We start from the raw sequence: 25241 nt of genomic DNA on the forward strand, positions 1-25241 counted from the left end.
CATATTGCAAAAGACAAAATTCATCTACTGTTAAAGGCTTTCAAAGAGCGACTGACAAATTCATAACAGAAAGTGGAAAATGTAATCAAATATGTCGGTGCTAGATATGGCAAGAAATGTAAACATTTTTTTTCGATTTCTCTGAAACGGAGCAAAAACGAGCATATGTCTATAGGACTTTTTTTCTTAGTTTTTTACTCCTCTACACGCTCCCGAAGTTTTGCCATTTAATTTGGAAACACCCTGTATTTCAAATATCTGAAATTATATATTAATACGATATTTCTTTTTTGCAGCTTGTAACACTAGTAGCCATGTGGATTATTCCATTTGGAATTAGTTTGAAGAACCACTGGTGGAGATTTATATTTTTATGGCTTTTATCCTCGTGTATAACAGGTTTAGTAGTAAGAAAAGCCATTCAGAGACCAATCGAAGGTACCACACCTAGGTAATGCCGAGTAATTATTAATGATGTATCAGCAATAATCATAAAATAATAAGACTTTATTCCTTTGCAGATTAGTGTACAAATGGTTTTATTTTATTTATAAGCTCAGCTATGTATTGGGTATAATCGGATATATTTTAATTTTGTTTACATTCTTTGGTCTAAATATCATATTAAATGTTAAACCTCATGTTTGGATGGATTTGGGCATGTTGTTCATATTTTACGGTCTTTACTTTGGAGTATTAGGAAGAGATATTGCTGAAATATGTGCTGACACAATGGCATCACATATCGGAGTACGTATTAGACATATGCATTGTATAAGAGACGTTAAATTTATCATGTTATATATGTAATTTTATGATGTTTGATGTGATTTTCAGTATTATACTCCCGATAGCATGCCAACCAGAATTCTGGAGGTAAATGTTTGTGCAGTATGTGGAAATAAACTTCTAGTTTCTGAGCATGAAGAAGGTGTGATCGAAAATACGTACAAGCTTACTTGCGGCCATGTTTTTCATGAGTTTTGCATTAGGGGCTGGTGCATTGTGGGGAAAAAGCAAACTTGCCCTTATTGCAAAGAGAAAGTCGACTTAACGAAAATGTTCCGCAATCCGTATCCTTTTATAACGTAACAAAAAAATTACGTAACAAACAAATTATTACTAACAATCGTTTTACACCGATATATTTATTAAATGCCTTAATGAAACAATGCAGTTGGCAACGGCCGCACGTTTTATACGGTCAATTGCTGGATTGGTTAAGGTGGCTTGTTGCGTGGCAACCGTTAATTTTGTTTCTAGTTCAAGGTATCAATTGGGCTCTGGGCCTTGAGTAAGTAACAATGTTGGTAAAAATCAACTGCTCTCACATGCATCATTGTTATTGCAACGCTAAAGAGAATGATAACTTACTGTTAGGCATCTCAATACTGTGTTTGTATTTTTGTACATGCTGTTATTTTTATTACTCATAAAAAAAGATATTTTATTAGATAGGAAATGTAATGCCAGTAAAAACCAATAATCCTACTCGTGTCTAAATTAATAAAGATATTATATGTTAACTCTAGAAAAGAAATATCCGTGAAAATAGCGTTCGAAAAATCTTACAATGAACATATAAACATTTCTTTAAATTAAAGAAACAAAATAGAAGAATTCGTTATATGAAATCTTTTTCATAATAACAAATATTAAAGCTCAATGAGAATGTGTGAACTACATGTAATGTAAATATATATCTAAAAAAAGCGGTGCCACATATTAAACAAATTAATGAGTGATTTAATGTAAAAAACAATGAAATATGTGATGATATTTTTGTCTTTTCCGTTTAAAGATTCTTTGAACGCATGTTAAAAATAACTGTTTTAGAAAATGGTTGTTGCATGAATAATATTTCGTGAAAGACATGAGGAGGATTAAATTATTGTCCTATTATCTTTTACATTGCTCTATTTAAACTAATTATTCCATCTCAACAGTTTTAGCAGTTAAATATCAAGTTATAGTGACGCGTCAAATTTGTATTCACATTAATTTGTTTTTTATACTTGCAAATGTGTTCTAATAACTTCCTACTATTAACAAATACATTCCATCATTCCTAACTTCAGCCAATTATGGGTGCTGCTTCCAATATTTGCTTTGTCAGAAAATATGCATTTACGAGAAAGTCAAGAATGCATGTATATATTCCGTAAATTGTATGATTGCTTACAAAGTGTTCATATTATAATTTATGTAAAAAATGTTAAGTTATATCAAATAATTAACATGTACATATCTTCTTTTAAATTGTGTTAATGACATTCTCTGATTAATAATGTTTTGCAGTTGCGAGATGCAAATCAGAGTATTTCATTTATAAAATTACAAATTATAAGTGATAATTAAAGAAAATTATCCATCTTATAAAGATCACGTTTCTTTTTATTAGTAAATAAATATCGATATTTTTAGCTCTGTTTGTCAGATTCTGTCAATTTGATTGCACAAGCATTTTTCAAAAAATTATTTTTTCATTTAATTTTCATTTCTTATAGTAAATCTTTTACGATTTAATAACATTTTTCTAGTAAATGTCACAAGTTTCGCAGCATTAAAAAAATGGAGATCAAAATATTATATTATACATGCAATATGTAAATCATTGTTGTATTATAGTTGCACTTAACTCTGTTGCTAGTCGCTCTAAATATTGAGAGATGTTTCTAAAATGTAATATTAATTATTATTTATAGTACTTCCTTTTTAAGATCGTTCTAAAGAAGAAGAGTATCTGATATATGTTACATTCTTAACAGTTGGTAATTGTTACCTTTATTCTATTCCTTTTAATTCGACAAGTGTGAAGTTTGTTAGTGTGTATTGTACTGTTCGATTATAATAGTCAACGAGAATGTAACATATATCTTTTGTTGTATACAGAAAATAGTATGTAATCTATTTGTAAAGAATGCAGCTACTGTCAAGAACACGTCTTTTGCAATAAAATTATGTACAAAACGACATACTTAGCTGTGGTATTCAATTCCTCCGTATTGCGTTTTTGTTGGTCCGGTAGTTTTTTCATGGAAGAAAAAATTCGTTCGTTGAATTTCTAGGAAACTAAACCTTAAAGTGATAGTTTAAATTAAATTAATGTGAAACGTATAACTGTATTTATTTTTAATCAATTTCTAACTATTGTTAACTCTTTCACGGTTAAAAAATATATTACATGAATTAGCAATTTTAATAAATATTTGTAAATTCAAGATATTTTGACAATAATTTGTAAATAAGAGAATAAGATATTTTGCAAATTGAAATATTAATATATATCAGTATTTTTTCGTAGTAATATTAGCAAAAAAGTAATACAAATGTTAAAAAGGAGCGCTGTTCAGTCATAAGAGAGTTATGTACCTTTGTTTCTTGTAAGCAACGTAGCAATTTTCCCTGAGCACAATAAATATAGCTTATAACTTATACGTAAGAACTTTAAATAAATTTGCGATTATCTTTTTCTTTTCATAATTTTTACAGAATAACAAATACGAAGGAGGATCAGCATGAAAGAACATTCGTAACGGAATAACTACTACCGCACGCTATATTGTTAGATAATTTCTCTGCTAGCACCGACAGATAAGTTCCTATTTACACACTCGAAATCTCTTAATAAGAGGTAGATTTGAGAAAGGATATGATCTCGTTGGACGCGTATAGGGTTCAAGATAATATGTACATGTGTGCGTGTATGTGTGTGGGCACAGTAAGAGAGAGAAAGACAATGATAACAACTTGTTAGTGATATTACTAAAAGACTTTAATTAACTTTCTCGTTATTATCGATAGAAAAACAACTTTCATCACATCACGTATCCATAGGTACTTGTCAGACCATGTCGGACCCGTCGCGAGAGTATTATATATAATTCGTATTTATATTTATATTTATGTACATATATATTTGTCTATAAACCTAAAGTCTTTCGCGGACATTTGTGGGATGAAATTTCGGGGCGAGGTGTGAAGGGTGGCGTTAGGAAAGTGAGGATGAGATAACAGAGGCTAAGGGTGAAAACACATTTAACGATTATCTTTCAACGAATTCGATGAACAGAGGTGACGTTAACACTTGAAACTTGATCTTTGGCTTGTTGGATGGTTCAGACGCCACGAAACGATAGGATCGTCAGGATGGGTCCAGGGGTAGACATTCACAAACACGGGGAAATTTTATAGATATATTTATTGAGTACTTAGCGTGTAAGAGTATAGAATATATGTTACCTTATTGTTAAATATCATTACATGGTAAATATATTTATATATATGTATATGTATATGTGAGCACATATATTTATACATATATATCTCATGATGTAGTCTTTAAAATAAACTTGCGCGCAGGCACACGCGCGTGTTTACATGTGTGTTCAAGATATTTACATAATCGCAATTAATATGTACAAGTTTCATGAAAAACAGAAAGTAAAGTACAGACGAACGGGCGAACGTTGTGTATCGGTCGTGTCGGTGATCGTCGGTTCGCCGTTTGAGTCCCACGCGAGGATACCGAGTGTCGGGACCCGAGCCGCGTTCACCGTCACGCCAATGCCAAGAATAGATGCCAGTAAAATTTTTACTTCCTCCGTTTCCTCTCCTCTGTGTATAAATTGACCGCCGTCTTTATATGAAAGTATAAAGGTCGCTACGGTGAGATGATTTCTTCCTTTTTCCTTCTGCGGGCACGGGTGTACGAAACTACCATCGCTACGGATATAATTGTAGGTACCCTAATTAACAACATCAATGTCGCGTACGATTGTGGCTCTTCTTCTTTTTTTTTTTTTTTTTTTTTTTTACGTAGCAGCTCTCTTTTTCTTCATCTCGTCGCCAGCGAAAACGATAACGGAAGCTTCGTACGACACTTTGGACACAGTGAGGTGTTTACGAGATTCGTTAAAAGTCTAGGATAAAAATTCTCGCGACACGTGTGGTTCTTCACACTCGAATATGGAGCTCGCTATTTTGGACCTTTCGAGGATTTCTTGGATACTATGTCAAGTCATTTGCGCGAAAAACTATTGCAATCCTTTACAGAAATCCAATTAATACTAAAATGTGATTAATTATTTATCTTGAGTATTAAAATCACTGCGTTGTTTAGTACTTAATAAGTAATTAATCACTAGTATTAAATTTCTGAAGTAAATAATCTCTAGTATTAAATTTCTGTAAGGAATGTGTGCGACACGCGTCTAGAGTGAGAATTGCCTCGCAGTTGATCTTCAGACGCGTTCACCGTATCCGAAGTATCGCGAAGATTCCGTGTCGTATCTGTCGCAGGGCTACAAGAAGCGCTCCGCCGTCAACAGAACGGAACGATATATCATTCTTTTTCGTATTATATGTACAAAACAAAATATCACGCGACCGCCGCAATTTCTGTGGCGTGTAGAAAGAAGCGCGACGAGCGCGTCCGACGAGCGGTGTTTCTCGCGACTCGCCTGTATACATTATATTTATATATATAAAAGAAAAAGCGCACGACTTCCTTCCTTTCCCCTCGCAGTAACTATCGTTATAACGCAACTCGCATATTTATATATTTATATATATATATATTAATTTATATATATATCTCTCTCTTTCTCTCACACGCACGCATGCTCTCTTTTTTAGCTTCTCATGCATCCTTCCTCACGCTCTCCTCACTTTTGACATATTAATCGTCCCTCGATTCTACCGCCGGACTTTCAACGGCATTCCAAAGACATACACGATAGTTATGAAGTATTGCTTTTTTCCTTAGTCGCGTGTCGACCGCCGATCGCGATCCGGCGTAACAATAATAAATTTTGCACCCTCCCGCGACGAGCCGCATCGGGAATCCCGCGCTCTCCATTTTTCCTCCACTTCCTCTCCAGATCCTTCGATTCCGCAATGTCGTTCAAGAGGTATTTGAGATTCGCATTCGGGTATAAACATGTATTATCACGGGTTTCTCGAGAATCTCCTGGCGTAAATTCGGAGATTTTCTTGGATTCGTTTTGGAAACATTGGGAATCGAAGAAGCAAAATAGCGCTTTTAACGGACGCCACACGTGTGGTTTCATTTATCTTGTAAAATTATATTTTACGTCAGAATTACTAAACACGAAGCTGATGCTTCAATATTCTTTAGAATCGCCCCTTCTTCTTATAATATAACGATAATGTCGATTACTTTACATGAATTCGGCGGGAATGAATTGTTGTTAGGATACGTCCGCTTTATGAGGTGCGTGAATAAAAGCGCCGAGGGAAAAACCGAAGGGGGCGAGAAACTCACCCGCGGCTCTTGCGCTCGAAGGAAACATGCGCTAAGCGTAAAGTTAACTCGAGTACAGGACTTCTTCTTTTTCTAAACATATCATATCGTTTTCTGTTTCTTTTTCTCTCTCCCGTTATTACGTATCGTTTTTTTTTGCAAGTAGACGCGAGCACACATAGAAAATCGCCTGCAGCGTCCACCCGGTCGCCACGCCGGGAAGCCGCTGTCGCATGCTGAGCATTTCTAGGAAACTACAATGCGCGCGTGTCGGATAACGGCGTGTCAATGAATAACTCAGTAACAAGCGCTACGGGATTGTGTCCCCTTGTGCTTAGAGCCGAAGAGGTCGTCAAGAACGCAATATCGAAGGAACGCGCGTCACCCAAGGGAAGCAACATTCGAGAACATCATCGGAGAAGCGGTCTCGTTCTATTACTTTTTAAGGATGTATCTCTTGAATTAAATAAGATTTTATTTTTAACTTCTATGTTTGTCGAAATGTAAATCAATCCATTAAAATCCATTTCTGTAGTTCAGTGACAGCTCAGTGGCAGCTTTTTAAGTTATATTTAGTTTAGAAGTATAAAATTTTGAGAAAAAAATTTTTAATTAAAACTATAGATATATGTTAATTAAAATATAATAGAATTCAATTGAACAAGTTTTTAAGAAATTTCACTATTTATAGTATAACAGTAACACTTCTTAAAAACTTGATCGATTTAATTATATTACACTTTAATTACATTATATTCTTTACATAATGTAATATATTTAAAAAATAATAAAATTAGATTCATCAAGTCTTTGAAAATGTTACATTTATATTATATTACGCCAAATTGGCTTCAATGGCTGGGTGGCAGTCTGTAGTTAGTTTCAAAGTAAACAACGTCTATATTAATGTGCACTTGTATTTAGTACCTTAAATAATCAATTAAATTTGAGAGACAAATTTAATACATTTTTTTAGTTAAATTAACTGTTTTACTTAAATTAATGACATATTGAATAAGAGTAGTGACGATCTATAGAAATAATTAAAAATAATTCAAATTGGATATAATTTGACATTATGAATTTAATAGTGAAGCATTGCCAAAAATATAAAAATTTCGTCGATGATTTTATTATTACGTATGAATATTTACATAAAGTTTAAGCACAATTCTCTTGTAGTTTAAAAGTTATTTGTTTGCCTTGTTATGTAAAATCACGTTCTATACTTATTTTCAAATTTGATGCGGGACAATATCAAATTATTATATATATTAATAAAATTATAATAAATATTCGTGCAAAAGTTCATTTGAATTCAAGTATTTGTTTCAAAATTATCTAAAATGACAGCATGACCATTACACTGCAAAAGCCATTATAAGCTATAAATGACTTGTTTTATTTTTTTATACTTGGTTTTTCAATCTGTATTCACGATCAAAATTTGACTGATACTTTTAGCTGATATTGTACGTTCAAAACCGAGGTCAAAACATTCTTAAAGATATGACCACTTTAAATTGTCCCTCAATAACGATACTCGAGAAATTTTGAAACCCTTCAGCTTTCCATAACAAAAAATGAAAGCAGATCTTTTTTTCCCTCAAGTTAACATATGAAAGTCTGGAAGTGATATTAACGAGTCAAAACGCATTCTCAAAAAATGGTCTCGGTCGTAGCTTCGGTCGGGTCACGTGTTTGTGCTGAAGCTGAATCCTTTTAGTTACCGAAAGGGTCGAAAGATTATGATTTCTACTGCTGTATGTTTATAATCTTGAGCAAATGATTTTCATCTCTCGAACGTTGGTTCTACGTATATTGTTTATGTCTCGGTAGGTGAAGTAGCAAAGAAGATCACTTGCTCGAGATTACAGTGATGTAAGGAGAATCGCTCCGAAGCAATTTAACTACGGTTTCGAGAAGCTGATGTAGACAAGAATGTGTATTTGAAGCTGGGTCCCGAGGCTTTGATGACTGAGCAATTTTCCGCGTCAAAGCTACTGAATTCTCCTTATTCTATTTATACGGAGGAAAATAAAATTTTGCCTTTGCGCCGACGGTTTGACATATGGAATGAATCACAGATCGATATGCCTCGTCTAGCCTCGGGGTCCCTTCTGAAGATGAAAAGAATCTGTTAAATTTAAGATGTTTAGATAGAACGTGTCACGAAATAACAAGAATCCTAGCGGTGCGTTTGTTAGTCATTTTTACGATATAAAACACATACATGATTTCTATCAATTTGTCTACTTCTTTGTAAAAATGATGCGAGAGAGATATGGTTGATAACTCAAAATTTTCATAATTCTGATCTAGAAAAATGTGATGTGGAATTAAAAATGTGATGGTGGTATGTGAAAATAAAGTGTCGTAAATCAATGAGGCCCCGTCGCTAAAATCCCTTGCATTTCATGGTAGAAAATCTTTCGTGATACGAGGACGTGAAGACTACTTTCGCGGGATAGTGGCGTGTTGGCGGCTATACACAACAGATATGTACAGCGATGTTACTTGTAAGGTTCACTAGCACACTCCCTTAACCTTTCACTAAATCCCACGTTAACTCGTCAACTAATACGTACGTTTGTGATTATGTATTTTTATTTTTTTTCCTTTTAGTTATATATATCGTCTACGCGGAACACAACGTGGTGGAGCTGCGTGGGCTCGCACGTTGGCTCACCACCGTGTACCCCTATATATATATATATATTTATATATATTATGCGTTATATTCGTTTTTTGCATTCTTTACTTTCTATTAATCGGTTACTTCATTCGACCCGAACCACAGACTTCTACACTTTTTACTTTTTTTCCTTATTTATCCAATATTGATAAACACCGACGAGTTCAGCTATATCAGTTACAGAGAGGAGGGGCTAAGGTTGTGCCCTGTAAAAGATAGGTGAATTAATATGAATCGAAAGAAATTTATTTCGATGCCTGATCTTCGAAGTCAGGGAGATTGGTTTTAAAATTGCGTTATAAAAAATCTGATGTATACTCATCAGTATTATAACTTTACAAAAGAAGGAAAATACTCTGGATATGGAATTTAATTCTATACAAGAGAAAATTTTATGTTTCAACGTTTCGTGAAAATTTCTAATTTTTTTCTTCTCAATGAGAATTGAATAGATACGTATTAAAGGATCTAGAAAAAAGTTCCATCATCGCGAAACCAATCCCCTATATTTTGAGGATTAGGAATTTATAACTTTGACGAAACGAATTTCTCTGCATACATCGATTCTTGTTAATCCAACTATATTTTGCCGGGATGCTCTCTTCGGCGGAGCGCGGGGGTGAGGTTCTTTTTCACAGGGCAATCCCACATACACACGGTTACATAGGGCTTCTTCGACGACACAATTCAAAAAATAATTTTTCATTTTTAGTAGAAAGATAGGCGGGGCATTTTCCGTATAATGGTAATATTATCGTTTTTCCCATTATTATTTATTACTCTATTTATTATTTTTATTACTTATCGTTTTACTATTATTATTATTTTTATTATATTATTATTTCTTCTGGACATTATTACTTCGACGCATCCCGTTACGACCGTTGCTCGTCTCGTCACGTCGTGTCACGTCGCTTTTTATTACGTGACAATATCACGCTGCAATAGTTCTTACACGTTTACGTGATACCGATACCTATTTACACGTGTCTACGTTGTCTACGACAAATCGGATAGATTCGCTCATACCTCAGGCAACCACAATCCAAAATTCATCAAGTTTGAAATTTATTTATAAAGCTCGAGTGAGGAAAATTGGTTTGATAAATGGAGTAATGTAACAATTCTGAAACGATAAAATTGACTGTTTTTTTATCATTTTCTGATGTCAATTTCCTTTAACATTTAGTACTTTTTATGAACTTTCACATGACTACTAATTTTATTATTAGAAAATCAATGTCATTCCATTTGCTTTGATATTTTGTGAAAAAAAGTCCACGAACTTGCTTTTTAAGTATAAATTAATTATATTTTTAAAATAAACTAAACTTTTATAGATCTTAAGGACTTGATAGATTTCGATTTCAGAATACCACATTTATACTTGATTCATTCAATTACGCGTTTGCATGTGCAGCAGAATCAATGAGATAACGTTGCCGATCATGCTATGCATCCGGCCGATTTGAAGCGATAGTGTGTTTATGTGTTTGTGTGTCAATCGTGCGTAGGCCTGAGTCAAGATTTAACGTAAACCGTTCATTTCGTGCGAACGTCATGCTTTCTCCGGACAAAATCTCTTTCTACCTCTTTCTCTCACGTTATTTATTTATTTATTTACTTTTTTACCGCGACGCGTCCGATATAACTTCGCGATTTGCCCCATTTCTTGCACTCGAGTATATCACGGGGGCACAAGTAAGTTTCTATACCTTCACGCGTATATATGTCTGTGTATGTATGTGTGTCATTTTTTTCTTTGTATACATATAAAAAAGCTGTATCGACAGTTCCACTTGAGTTTACGATCGTTCTCGCGCGTTACATTACGATATTTTATCTACATTTACCATTAAGAGTTCGAGTAGCTATATTTACAATTGCTTGTCTCGCATCTAGTACACCAAATTTGCGCCTTGTTAAAAATATCTGCTGTATATCTGCTCTCCTTTGTCTCTTTCTCTTTCTCTCTCTCGTTCTCTCTTAATCTCTCTCTCGCTTTTCCTACGACGTCTCGCGACGCGATCTACGGCGACGTCCACGGACAGTTTGTTCAAACATATCCACCCTCGGGCGAATATCCCCCGATCAGAGATGCGAGGTGAGAGCATCCCGAACAGAGTGTCAAATAACTGAACGTTCGGAGAACGTCAGCGTATTTTTTGTATTGAAAATTATCCTCTCGCCCCGCATCTTCCGACTTCGACGCGGCGATCTCGAGATATCTCGCTCCCGCGTGCGTGCTTACGCGTGTCTTGTAGACCCTGTTGAATGACATCAGCTCGAATAATCGACCGACGATCCGAAAAAGTCCAAGACACTCCATACTCCCTCCTTTTCACGAAAACACTATCGGATTTCGTCGCGGACGGCACTTTTGAAAGTTCACGCACGCAATTTCGTCTCTATTCTCCACGCGTCGATTTTCATCACCTCTCTCTTCTCTCTCTCCTTCCCTCTCATGTCTCTTCGTCTTCTCTATAAACTAATCACCATATGTAACAAGCTTTATATTCTTCATTTCGTTAATAATGCGACTAGCTTAATTTTGACACTTCGCAATCTGTTCCCAAACCCGCCGTTTTCGCACGTACGATTACTCGATCTAGGAATCTATGACAAATCGCGATCGCGTAGACGCGCTTATGGCACATCGACGGGGTAGGTTGCTCCGAACACGGGACGCATCCGTGGTCGCTCGTGATAGATCATCGCGTTTCGACGACGAGCGTAGGGAGAGAAGAGGCCGAGAAGAGAATCGAGGAGAGAAAGGGAGCGACGTCACGTTTTAACGCAAGTACGCGGTGGTAGGATTTTCTATCAACGCGTTGCTCCGTTTCTCTCCCATTCTATCGTATTCGCTTCTCACATTCACGCGCGAATCAAGTCCCAAGCGATACTTTGAACTCGCGTCGTGGTGTCCTCGAATCACGAATCGTGTCTGTGAGTCCTGTTGCGCCTGTTGCCGCTCTTTCGCCTCTTCCTCTTAGTGTCGCGGGTGAACGCGACGTTACCAGGGTCGTCAGCGAGCTGGGGATACCTGTGCACACTGTGGATGTCGACGCCTTCATAACCGTCGACCGTACCGCGGCTCATAAGCTCGTCCTTCTCTTCCTTCGACCAGTCGCCTCTACCCTGGAAACCGGCCATCACCAATTGTTTTTCGATTTCCCAAGCTCTCTCGACGGCTCGTTTATGCGCATGCTTCAGAATACGATGTCGCTCCTGCTCGGGATCGGCTCCGTATTTGATCACCACGGCCGCGTCTGGATTGTGAAGCCTCAATTCCTTCCACGTGCCTGCGCCGTGCTCCGTCGTTTCGTGCGTGGACACGTTGAACATACTACCGAGCCGATGGAGTTCCTCCATATCGTCACGGATCTTCAACGCATTGTCTTTGACGAAGTAGAAAACATCCTGGTCGTGCACGCTGAAGTGCAATGGCAGGAAGTATGAGTTGTTGAATACGGATGTCACCACGTCCTGCACTACACTATTCACACCGTCCACCACGCTCACCAGAGCCCGACCGCCGACACGCGATACCAGGATACCCTCGCCGAAAACCGCTCGACGATGTGCCACTCGCGGCAACAGGTTCCGTGTCTTTGGTTCCAATTTCAACAATGGTTTAGGAACGAAACCTAAATCGGAAAACTTCTCCTGTACACGATTTACGATACACTGCAGACCGGACATCACACCAAAGTCCGGAGTCAGTTGCGGGGATGTAACAGTCGCGCTTGGTTGGTACACCATGTGCTTCGTATATTCAGAGCCAAGCATCATCGAGATATCGTAGCCGTACAATTTTAGCCAACTTCCCAAATCCGTCATGTATTCAACATTCTGTTTAAAGTTAATCGGATCGTTATTGCGGAAGCGATAGATAAAGATGTCGGTTGGTGTAGTGAGTTCGTTGGCCATCTGCTCCCAAGCTGGCGTCATCCATTGACCGACAGTAGGATCGTAGAGTCTCTTGTTCAGATAGATTAACTTAGTGTTAGGATCGAAGAGACCTCCGTGGAAATCGATAGGCAGATAGAAATCCGGATTGGTGTCCTTAATGATCTTGCCGAACGGAGTGCGCCGCATCTCCTTGATGAGATTGCCATTGGTGTCGAAGAGAGTGAGAGGCGAGCCATTTTGGTCTGTCGCGACGTAGAAACGCTGCTCGGACGTTTCTACGGTCATCAGGAAATCGCGGGAGTCATAGAGGAACCGGAAAGTCTTAGATGATTTCGGGAAGTGCACGTGCGTTATAAGATCCGGAGTCTTTGGATTCGCGTAGAAGAACTGAGTGATGTTCTCTCGGTCGTCATTCATGGACACTAGTCGACCACGGTCGTCGTAGAAGTACCAGATTTGGAATTTCTTGTGCTCCGACGCGTGAATCAGTTGGCCGCGCGAGTTGTATCTAAAGAAAAGAAAAAATATCGTACATCATATATCTATCAGAACATTTTTCAATATTCTTCAGTCGGTGTTCAGCAAAATAGGTTTTACCAAAATTTTCTTCAAAAAGAATATTTTTGCAATTTTATATAATTTTAGTTATTTTTAATAAAAAATATAAACATATTGTGTATTTTGTTTTATAAGTATATCTTAGGAAAGAAAGAAAAATAAATCTTAATTTTATATCTTAAATTAATTAAATAAAAGTAGAAAACACATACCTGTACTTGTGCTCTCCGCGAATCACGACGAAGCCGCGTCCATCATACGAATTGAACTCGACGTCACCGTACTGGACAACTCGATCGCCACTGTCGTAGCCCAAGACAATCTTCTCATTATGTTCGGTCACGCCGATCACATTACCGTTCTCATCGTATGCGTATTGCCAATTATTTTCCGTGTCTGCTACTTCCAGTACGTGACCGTCTGCGTTGTACGTGATTTTCTCCATTCTGGACCACTCTTTCTTCTCCATCGACTCCTTTCCAATAGTGAGCTTCCTCATCTTGATGCGATTGCGATTATCGTATTCGAGCTCCATACGGAACACATCGAACGACCGGATATTCATCAGCACGGTTTTGACGCGTCCGTGTTCGTCATAATCCGTGACTGTGAAGAACTGTTTGCTACTATCTTGCATCACCGATCTATTGAAGAGATTTCTGTATATCCTGAGATCACCGACACCTTCCAATACTCCAAGATTTTGGTTGTACTTGAGACGAAGCTGAGGTAGCTGTTTACCGTTGATATCGACCTCGATGCCAGATATGCGCGCGTTACCGTCATACTGATAACGGTAATGAGCGTTATCCATGCCGCTCTTGCTGCCAAACTTGATTTTTTCATCCTTCACAATACCGGCGTGATATTTGTACTCGATGCGCATCTCGAAGTTTGGCTCGTTAATGTCAATGCTACGCACCAAACTAGTCGTTTCTTGATAGGTGTAATGTATTGAGGAGAGTCCTAAGGATAAGAGGTTTATGATTAACAAATTGTGTCTCTAATTTGTAAAACATCTTTATGATGTTTACAAATTGTTGAAATTAAACGTAAATGCGAATAAATATTTTTTTAATCACACTTAAAATGTAACTATAAAATAAGGATAAAATAAATATTATTTTAGCAAAACTTACTATATCAGAAAGATCAGAAAGAATCACTTACCAGCGAGTGTAGTTTCGAGTTTCCCAGCATGATCATAGACGTAAGCAACCTTTCCGCTTTGATGAGGATATACCTTGGCAAGAATCTGACCGTCATCATTGTAAAGGATCTCATAAGGATGTCTATTCATCGGCGAATAGTATTGATATTTATAAAATCCAAGAGAAGTTTGAAGAGAGAACGTATGAATGTGTCCTCTTGGTGTAGTCAACGACTGTAACGCTCCCGCTTCGTCATATTGGAGAAGATAATCGCTTCCACGCGGCGTAGTGACTTTCAGAGGTAGGATGCTGAACATATCTTTGAAAGCGTATACCATTGACGTGCCATCGCTGTATTTGATTTCATATAGCCGACCTGACCTATCGAAACCATAGGTTTCGCTAATGTCACCCCACGTCCAGCTTGTCAATCTGCTGAATCGATCATATTCCAATTCGACGCCAGCAAAGATACCGTTCCTTGGTCCCCACTTGACCGGTCTAGCCGTTCTATCATACGTGACGTTCAGCAATTCTACCCGATCGTCCATGAATACGGCCACAGTATTCGTCTCTCTATCATACTCGAGAGACAGCAGGATTTCGCCGTTGACACGAAGCTTCCTACCGACCTGAGCGATTGCTTTCGAGTTACCGCGATTCTTGTTTCCTTGGACCTTTCGGAGGAAGTATCGCCATTCGAAGCGATTAGCCAAATCCCCGGCGATCTCCGTTCTCTGTTTAGCTGGCACGGGATAGCTTTCGCCTAGTAGAGGTTCGAGTTCTGCCAGGATCGAGTACGGCATTGAGTCAGTACTAACGGTATGAGCCCATGGTGTTACTCTTCCAACTGAACCATCGGCGAGAACCGTCGTCCTTTGTTCGGCCTCTCCGATCTTCGTAACGACGGACGATCCTTTAATCAACATTGAGATAGGTTTCCTATTGTTCTGTCCAACTTTTACCACAGCACCTTTCAGACTGAGGTCGAACGTTAAGCTGATTACTTTGCCTGTGGGAGTTACCGCACTTGTCAATCTACCGAATTCATCGTAATTGTAAACGTAGCTACGTCCGGTACTGTCGAGTTTTGTCTTCAGTAAGCCCGTTGGTCCGTGATAGTCAAAAGTAACATTGTAATCGTCAGGCGTACTTAATTCGTGCAGCATCTTCATCCTGGACATTCTCAACCTGCATTTTTGTCCCTTCGTGTTCTCAATTGAATTTACTTGACTGCTATAATCTCTGAGCAAGAAGACCTTGTTACCAGCTGCGTCCGTCACTGTGCTAAGCTTACCATTGCTGGTGTTGACATTGTAGGTAAACTGATACACGATTTCGCCAGTAAGAATATTCCTCGTGGAAATGTGTTGGCCGAATCGATTGAACACGTAAATCTCTTGTGTATCGGGCGCATAAATCTCGTATTCTCGTGCACCGCTTGCGTCGGGAATGCTTGCTGTTACCGAGCGAATTCGGTAATTGGCTTGGTCGCCGATGTGTACAACTCCATCGGGGGAAACCGCCACAGCCGATATGGTGTTAAATTTAGAAGTGGATGCCAGATAATGATCGGCCTCGAAGCAGTCACAGCCACGCTCCAGACAGTTGCACTTGGACTCGGCGCCGGCATATGGCGATATTTTGCCGTCGGTGCCGATCACGCGAACGCGATTGATCCTCTGCGAGTCGCTTTCGGCGATGTAGAGATCACCCGAGGGACCGAACGCGACACTCTGCGGCATCACGAGGGTGGCGTGAGTCGCGAGTTCCGTGTCGAACGAGGCTGAAGGCGAGGCGCAGTGAAGCGGACGACCAGCGACAACTTTGACACGACCGTCTGGTGCCAATTGAAGAACCATGTGATCATCGATCATATGTAGCGAGTTATCCAGAGGATTGATCGCCAATTCGGTTGGCCAACGAAGATGGACTTCCTCAACATTCAATGTCCCTTCGCAAGGTATAGGCTTCCAATGTGATTTATGCATGTGATTGCCGATTACAGTGGTAATGATACCGTCCCTGTCGACCATTCGGATATTCGTGCCATCAGCGAAGTACAGAACGTTGTCTGCAGAAACAGCGACGCCTTTGGGATAAGCGAGTTTAGCGTCTCGTGCGAGAGCACCATCGCCACAATGAGCTTCGTCACCAGGAAGACAACGTTCCCCAGAACCGACTACTGTCTCCCAATTATGATCGGGATCCGTATAGTCATTGGTGTCGCGAACGCGGATGATCTGATGAGATTCTGGATCCGATATGTAGAGAACACCATCCAGGGGACTCAGAGCGATGTGATAACGATATGATACTCTAGTTGCGCTAAAGAAAAAATTAAATAAAATGTTAAAGAACAATAGAAAAGGTCAAGAGAGTTATAAAGAATTATCATTTAAGTAGAATACGTACTTTAGTCTGACCACAGTTCTAACTGTTCCATCGACCAGAATCTTCCTGACTAGATTAAAATCACCGACGAAGATGGAGCCGTCTGCAGCAGTGGCGAGAGCAACAGGCGCTAAGAGACGCTGTTTAGAAGCTTGTCCGTCGCAGTCATAGCATTCCAACGGCCTTTGGTGACCGTCTCCCATCGTGGTGAGAATAACTCTCGGCTTGTGCTTCAGATAAATATTCGAACCATCTCCTTTTTGTAAGATACCCTCATGGAAATTGTACCTGTGATGAATATCCAAGTTCCAACCACCGACTTCCGAAATAGACATATCGTGACCGCTCAACTTCGTCGTCTGCACGTCCCAGATGATGTCCTTGCAGTCGCTATATTCATAGCCAACTTTGACCATGGCAGTTGTAACTCCGTAGACGCGTTGTCGATAAACGTTCAAGCGGTTCCAAGCGTAAGTGAATTTGATTACGGGATCAGCCTCAAAAATCTTCTCAAAGAGTATACCCTCGATTGTGATCCTCAAGTGTATTAGATTCAACGTCGGTGGGATGATTTCCGGAGTCAGCTGTAGTTGTATGGTGGAGAGGTAACCGGCTGCTCGAGAACTATGATATACCAGATTCAGGCCCGTTCCGGGTATTTGCAAGCTTTCCTGTATGACTTGCGACTCCGCCAATATAGCACTCTTGTCCGGACAGGCACCTTGGAATCCGTGTTTCCAGGTCGCCAAAACAACCGGCTTCATGAGATCGTAATCGTGAGCTGCGCACGCATGCGGAACATGTATAGGTGGTTTCTCCTCGGCAGTGCTCATGATGATTTTGTCAATGATGACAACCTGAAGTGAAACAAATGATATCTTCATTATCTTGTCTTTAATTGTAAAATGGATGTTAAAGAGTTCTTGGGACACGCGGTAAATTACGTCACGAGAAAATCAGGCTCACCTCGTTCCAAGGCACGAAGACGATATGACTTTGCGGTTTGAAGGGTGATCTGCCAAATTGTAAAGTTACGGCACCACCACCGTTTACCAGTAGATCAAACCAGCCGTCATCTCTTGTGAGGGTGAAGCCTTCTAGCGGCGTGCTGGTGCTGACCCGCACTCCCATCAATCCCGTGCCAAGGTGTGTGACAACGCGACCACGTATGACGGCCGATCGGCTGTTAGACAACGACCGTGTTAATCGCAGGAAACTCACGAGCGAGTAAATAGTTTAAAATCATTTCTTTATATGCTTCGTCGTACACTACCAACAAAGTAATCGCTATTCTCTAAGCTAATCTCAATCTACTACGTTTTATTCTGTTCATACTTCTCAGATAATCTCCTCTCTGGAGTGAATACCGACGAGAAGATACTGTCACTTAATAACGCCTAATGAGGAGTTTGACTTCAACTTTTCGTTAAAAAAAAATAAGACTTATCTGATAAATGAATTAAACATGTCTTTTGTTTTGTGGGTTCATAAATGATAAATAGTGATGAGCAGAATTTATACTGTTAATAGAAAATTGGAAATATCTTTTTTTACTACTAGTAGAAAATTAGGAATATTTCCTTTTTAATTATATTATTTTTAGTTATAAATTGTAGCTGTTAAAATAAAGTAATGTGATAAAGTATAGGTGTAGAAGATCCTTGGCTATTCTTGCTTCAGGCGCAAGTGTTTTTAAGAATAGATCCTTAAGATTGATCCATAGTTCGACATTTGCGATGGGGAGAATCGCTATAATTAAACGTAAAGTGCGTTCTTCATTGACATTTACAAAGACAGAGGCAATCAAGAGTAAATTTGCATTAAAGGATGTGCGTCCATTTATACAGGTGACAGAATCCTTTCGCCGGCTAATAAAAATCTCAATATCGGGCGTTAATCGCCAGTCGCGTATATGTTAAATATTCAACGCAATGTATTTTCGTCAATCCTGCTTCTCAGTGCTAAAGAGGAACCATTCGAGTCTTTGATTGTCTGCTGCTCGAATATCGGCGAACTAATCGATCGGTGCATTTCTCTCTTTTCTTTTTCATTTTAACGTTTCGGATAATTTTTTCGGATCTCTCTGTTAGACTGTAGTCGTCTGTAGTTTATTAAACAAGCAACAGAATACAGTCAGAACTTTTAACAGTTGTGCCTCTTTGGCACTGGAGCATAATGGTCGAGGATAAGTCACTACTTATATAAGTACAGTCAATATATACATATATAAATATACATATATATATATGTATATTTATATATACACAAATAACACAAAGATGGAAGCTCAACGTAAAAGGCACGAAACACAACGTAGGAATTAAAAGGTAACTGAACCATGCAACACGAGAATGTGTTCAACAATAATGGAGGACGAAGTGCGAGCTCGAACGATCGTGGAATGTGTTCCAACTGTCAAGATGGAGATTCTTAGATCGTATACTACGTGAACCGCGCATTTTGTTAATTTTCCGTAGTATTCTGTTGTTCCCAAGTCAATGAAAGCACATAGATATTGTCAGCATTAGTGAGAATAATAGATATTCTCTCCTAATGCTTATGATCCCTGATATCCAAGTTCTTTTATCATCCTGGAAACAATTGATATTCTAAATGCGAGGTGCAGATGTACATGATCCAAAGAGACCTGCTGAGATTCAGCAATCTCAAATCAAATCGAAAGAGATCAGGCTTTTCAAGCGCAGTCGAACGCACACACGCACGGCTCGTCGCGATCAAGATGCAGGATGTATTTATGTACAGATACGTGAGAGATACCAAATGCACGAATATTATCAAACAGCAGCAGGTTCTTTTATTACCGCTACGATGGATCTTATTACGGATCCTCGTTCATTTAAGTCGAGCTTTATCGACGTCTGGTTTTCTTACCTTGTGTTGAAGTGATTCCAGAACATACTGACCGGGCAGCACGGATAAAACAGAGCCGAGTTAAAATGATGCGATTAAAGGCGAAAATAGGAAAAGGAGGGTATAGGATCGAGGACATAGCTCGGGAGAGAGAAGAAGAGAGAAAAAAAATATCAAAGGATTTCAAGAGGCGAGGGATAAAAATATAGAAGAGTCTGAGGAAAACTTTCTGCTTTTACGAAGAATTTCGATACGTCGCGTCTCCGGATTACTAGAATTTGCTGGTCCCTTCCAATAGACCCGACGCGTCGGGGAGAAAAAACTGTCCAGTTATTGTATCCCCTTCCCACCCCCTTAGCCGGCATGATGAGCGAAAAGCTCGAGGCTTAAACATGGACTCACACATTCACGCAAGCTCCACTCGGACGGACATGAGAAAGAGAGAAAGAGAAAGTATCGAAAGAACGGGGGTTGGATTGATATACCGATAGATATAGATCGTAAGGGACTGCGATAAAGATCGGGGTAGACAAAAAAAGAGAAAGAAAGAGAGAAAGAGAAATATAGATTGATGGAGACGAGGGCCAAGGGAAGAAGGGGGGTTTAGTGCAGGGCACACGCTCGCGCACACGTACGTACAAAACATATGTAGAAAACTGTTGGGATGTGATTTCACACGGGTCACAACAACGCAGATATAATATATTGAAATCTATGTATATGCATCCTCGTGTCTGTTACCGTCGGTAATACATGTGTAGAGAGATGTACAAGGGTATGCGTGTATCTTGTAATATGCGCGTAGAGGCAGCTAAAGATTACCGGGTCCCTGCGAGAGAGAGCTGGGACCCTATTCTCAGTGTGCGCGCTTCTTCCCGCTTAGTTAAAAATAGAGATCGATCAGCTTTGTTCGACTAATCTTTCAACCGATTCGGCTCTAGTCAAAGGGACCGTATATTCGTATTATTAATAACCGTTAGGTGTCCCGTCGAGCATGCAACTTTCTCGACCTTCGCGATTCACGCTTTACACAGGCTTTCTCCCATGCACTTCCTTTGCCATACGGATCCTTTGCCTAATCTAAAATACATGTGATCTTAAATAATAATAATAATGCCGAGGCACTAATAGTTTCCGAGCACCAAGTTATTGAAAATCTGGGAAATTAGAAGCTTCAAGAAATTCAAATTAAATAATAAAATATTATTTCTTCGCGCGCGGGAATGCTTTTAATGGACTTTACGTCGATCAAAATTTTATTTAAGACATAATTTTACTTAATTTTAATACAAAATTCTTGAAAACTGACGTTCAATAAAATTTGTTGCCAAAAAAAGAATTAATTTCGTATTTTATTAAAAAAATCCATATGTAAAAGAAAATGTGATGAATTTGTGACACCCTGTATAGCGTCAATAGCTAACGTGTTCCTATTTAATGCTGCCATTTTCTCATAATCACGCACATGTGTTGAGATATTCCTATTTCATTACTTTACTCAGAGACACGCAGACTGTAGACGCAACATCGACATCGGGACGGACAATTTTCGCTAACGATTTTAACGCGCTGACGACGAGGACCATGACGACGACATTGGTCGCAAGGATGAGAGGGGAAAGTCTCGTAACGATTGACGGCAAACTTACCTCTCGTTGAAGGTCTCCTGACGAGCGTAGTTCTGCAGACTGCCCTCATCGATTAGGAACTTCATTCTCTCGAAGAAGGATGCGGTGATAGCGGGTGGTTGTTTTCGTAGTAATATATCGATTGGCTTAGGAGCTGAAACGCACAACTGGCTGGTGTGGCATATGTGATTGGAGCAACACTCTGGATCGGCGCAATCAATGAGACCATCTAGAAGATACATTATTTTTCATTAAAATTACAAAGAAGAAATATTGACGACCAGCTCCGAGTAGTTGCTTCATTTTGAAAAAATAATCTATAAACATAAATATTTTGAATATAAGGACCGTTTTCAATTTCAATTTCTATGTCACTTTATTCTTAGTTTACTTCTTTTATTGTTTAACTTTGAAATTAAACGGATTATATCTATGAGATAGATAGTGTGTGATACATGAATAATGATAAAATTTCTCATTTTATATTAAATTAATGTAATAAAAAATAATAAAATATATGATGTTTATATACTGTACCTTTATCATTGTCTCGTCCGTCGTTACAATTTTGTTCTAAGAGCACGCTGCAGTCCTTGCCGTCCCAGCCATTATAACACTGACACTCCCATTGCGCGTCGTTCGACACTCTGCACTGTCCGTGGCCGGAACAGGAATTCGGACAGCCCTCCATCGTGCAGTGTTTTCCGTTCCATCCGGTGACGCATAGACACGTGCCATTCTTGCATTGTCCATGCTCGTTGCAGCGAGGATCACATTGCTTCAGATTGCACAGCTCACCGGACCAGCCTGGCAAGCAGTCGCAGGCGTTGTCCACGCAATGTCCGTGAGGGCCGCAATCAAGATCGCACAGTTCTGAAACACAGCGAAGCGAGAGAGGCTTTGAAAATAACCACTCAAAGTGCTCAGGAATATGGAAGTGTGTTAGTCTCGAAGCAAACACTCAGAAGCAAAGCGATGATCATCCGACAAGTAAACGAAGCTATGAGAAAGGGATCTAGAAAAGTGGACAGTTAATTGAAAGTGTCTTAAAATTTACTTTGCAAATATTCTGTCATTACCTAGAAATCTGGAAACATAAGAATTGTCAATTCGCTGAAAGTATGAATATACGATCAATATTTTTAACTCATATCGCGGTTATTTTATTGATTTTAAATGTTATAGGTCAACACGGATATCCTTGTCAACAGCACTTTTTTTTATGTATCCATTATAGTTTCTAAAATGAATTTAAAAACACACAATATCAAAGGATAAAATCAATTGTTTAAATGCTAAAAAATATTTATCTAAAAAGAAAAAACTAATGGCAAAGATAAAATATTTGGAGTACTGTAGAATATAACTAACAATAATTTTCTTACTTTTAATTCTTTCCTATCTATTCCTATCTTTTAAGTCTATTACAGAATTAAATAACTTCTGTATTTTTGAGCTAAAAATGATACATTCACGAGTTATTACAATTATTGTATAACATTTTATTTCTTGCTCGATGTGTATAATTATATGAAATAAGTAAGTTCGTTTATTCGTTCACTCACCTTTCGAGCAATCATCACCGGACCACATGGGCTCACAGACGCAGGTCTGAGTCTCTAGATCGAAATTCCCGTGGCCACTGCAGTCCGGCAGGCATTGCAGTGCCTCCTTATCCATTTGACTGCAATCGGCACCTTTCCAGCCCTTTTTACAGATGCACGTACCCTCAGCGCAGAAACCGTGACCTGAGCAAGTCGGATGTGGACAGTCGACTTCCTCGCAGTACTTCCCCTTGTAGCCGCGTACACAGTTGCATTTGCCGTTGGTGCAATGACCGTGGCCGTTGCAGTCGGGTACTTCGCACTCGTCGTGTCGCAGGGAGCACTCCTTGCCCTTCCAACCGGGGTTGCATTGGCACTCGCCGTTTATGTACTCACCTAAATCGGGACGACGAGATTATTTGTTGACGAGACGCGAACGAGAATTATTTACGCGCGCAAGACTCGTGAAATTGATTTCGGATGGAAACTTTTAACGATTAAAGATTCGATGCAACGCAATTGTTGCCGTAACTAACTGACATCATAAATATTTTCAATTAATTAGAATTGGAGATTACAAAAGTGTATTGCTGTACTTTTCTCTTGAAAATTAAGTTATTATATTTTATTCACAACCGCATATCGTTTCACAAGTGCACTGAGGGAGAAACTGGTATACCAAGCATCAGGAAATTAACATGTATCGCGAGTATTTGCAAAAGTGCAATACTGAAACGAGTGAAACGTAATCGGCTTTGATTTCTATTTAAAAGAAATCAATAAACGAAGCCGCGCGGACTTGGTTTTTTTAATCGGTTAAAAAACCTACCAATCGTTATTTCTTTCTATTTCAATAGGATTTTAATCAAACCCGTAACCAATAACCGATTTTTGAAGTTTATTAAAATTCCAATACGGATTTCAATTTAATATTATTTTAACCAAACGGTTGAATCCTATTATCGCAGATTTCTCAATATTTTTATAGTAATAATTTCATATAATACTACATATGTACAAAGTAAATAGACATTATTGTAAAACTGACATGATTACCGGTTAATTTTTGACCGAGATATCTTTCGTCAGTAGATAAGCTCACCTCTTTGACTGCAAAGAACAGGACAGACGCTCTCGCTGCAGTCTTCACCACCAAAACCAGGCTTGCACTGGCAATGACCTAGAAGACACTCGCCCTTGCCACTGCAACCATTTGGACAGTTATGCGTCATATCCTCGGCGATTACAGCAATGAATGACACTTCATGAGGATCTCCGTCGTCGTTATAAAGCGAAAGAAACCAATGTCCCGGCTCCATATATTTGGTTACCTCTTTCTTAATCGAGGGCTGTAAAAGTTATTAAAAATTGTAATTAAACCGTCACTGTTTAATATAATCGCGTATGCGTTTTAGTCGTCGCGTACAGGAAGAAAATAAAAAAAGAAAAAAAAATCTCTATCCGAGATTATCGGCATACTATGCAAGAAAGAGAAATAAAAATGGGTCAGCGGCACATACAATAACACTAACATGGGACGCCCTGGTAGTCCGAGCCTTAAAACCGCTGAGAACTTCCAGTAGGTCGTACTGCGTGTGCGTAGGCAGCGCGTTCCTCCTCGCATACACGCCGATACTTGCACCACGCGGAATGTTGTAGTCGAAGCGGACATAAGCGGCTTCTGATTGGTAAAACTGCATGTTCCAGTAGCCGTACGGTGGTATCTCCTTGCTGAGTTTCTGACCTAAACCGACCTGAGCGAAGGTCGTTCCGTCGGGCGGGAAGGACCTCGCCGGGAACGTTCGCGCACCTGTAGATACGAATCACAATCAGAAGTGGTACATGATTGAGAAGCTCGAGTTTCCGTTGGATAATGTAAATCGAGATAGTCATTAGTAATTTTAGTATAATTAATTGCGTTATCTCTCCATCTGTCAAAAAATGATTGCCTACTGATTAAGGACTGCAATATGTATTATATAAAACAGGTTGGCTTTGAAAGGGAAAGAATGGCACTAAATTATACAGCCTCAAGATTACATTATCCGACAGATGTGAGAAGTCACTTTTGAAAGTAAAATATTCTGGAGTCTAGGCATGGATGCTTATGCATGTCAGCATTTCATGAGCTTTACATTTATCTTTTCTATTTCATTTTATTATATATTTTCATTTTAGATATAAACCACCGATTTATTTTAATGTCAGTTATTTTATATGAAC

General features: G+C 38.9%; 2 protein-coding genes across 3 annotated transcripts in view; one reads left to right on the top strand and one right to left on the bottom strand.

The window, feature by feature from the left end:
- Positions 1-5493, top strand: part of LOC108729003 (RING finger protein 121) — a 7347-nt gene extending 1854 nt beyond the window's left edge. The window contains exons 4-8 of one of the 2 annotated variants that reach the window (XM_018457897.1): positions 297-451; positions 522-750; positions 838-1073; positions 1178-1294; positions 3493-5493. In XM_018457897.1, the coding sequence (XP_018313399.1) occupies positions 297-451; positions 522-750; positions 838-1073; positions 1178-1294; positions 3493-3544 (789 nt within the window). In that variant the 3' untranslated portion in view covers positions 3545-5493. Of the gene's footprint in view, positions 1-296; positions 452-521; positions 751-837; positions 1074-1177; positions 1372-3492 lie in introns of those variants that run through there. The other variant, XM_018457899.1, reaches the window with a different exon arrangement.
- Positions 5494-10797: 5304 nt separating this feature from the next.
- Ten-m (teneurin transmembrane protein Ten-m) overlaps positions 10798-25241 on the bottom strand; it is a 570328-nt gene continuing 555884 nt past the window's right edge. Inside the window, exons 8-17 of the mRNA XM_018457893.1 lie at positions 24539-24828; positions 24121-24367; positions 23040-23414; positions 22012-22347; positions 21496-21703; positions 17942-18158; positions 16997-17832; positions 14601-16909; positions 13643-14396; positions 10798-13380 (exon numbers count right to left, since the gene is read on the bottom strand). Coding sequence (XP_018313395.1) covers positions 11892-13380; positions 13643-14396; positions 14601-16909; positions 16997-17832; positions 17942-18158; positions 21496-21703; positions 22012-22347; positions 23040-23414; positions 24121-24367; positions 24539-24828 — 7061 coding nt within the window. The 3' untranslated portion in view covers positions 10798-11891. The remainder of the gene's footprint in view (positions 13381-13642; positions 14397-14600; positions 16910-16996; positions 17833-17941; positions 18159-21495; positions 21704-22011; positions 22348-23039; positions 23415-24120; positions 24368-24538; positions 24829-25241) is intronic.

This window comes from Mycetomoellerius zeteki, unplaced genomic scaffold (assembly GCF_001594055.1).
Source record: "Mycetomoellerius zeteki isolate Tzet28-1 unplaced genomic scaffold, Tzet1.0 scaffold69, whole genome shotgun sequence".
NCBI lineage: Eukaryota > Metazoa > Arthropoda > Insecta > Hymenoptera > Formicidae > Mycetomoellerius > Mycetomoellerius zeteki.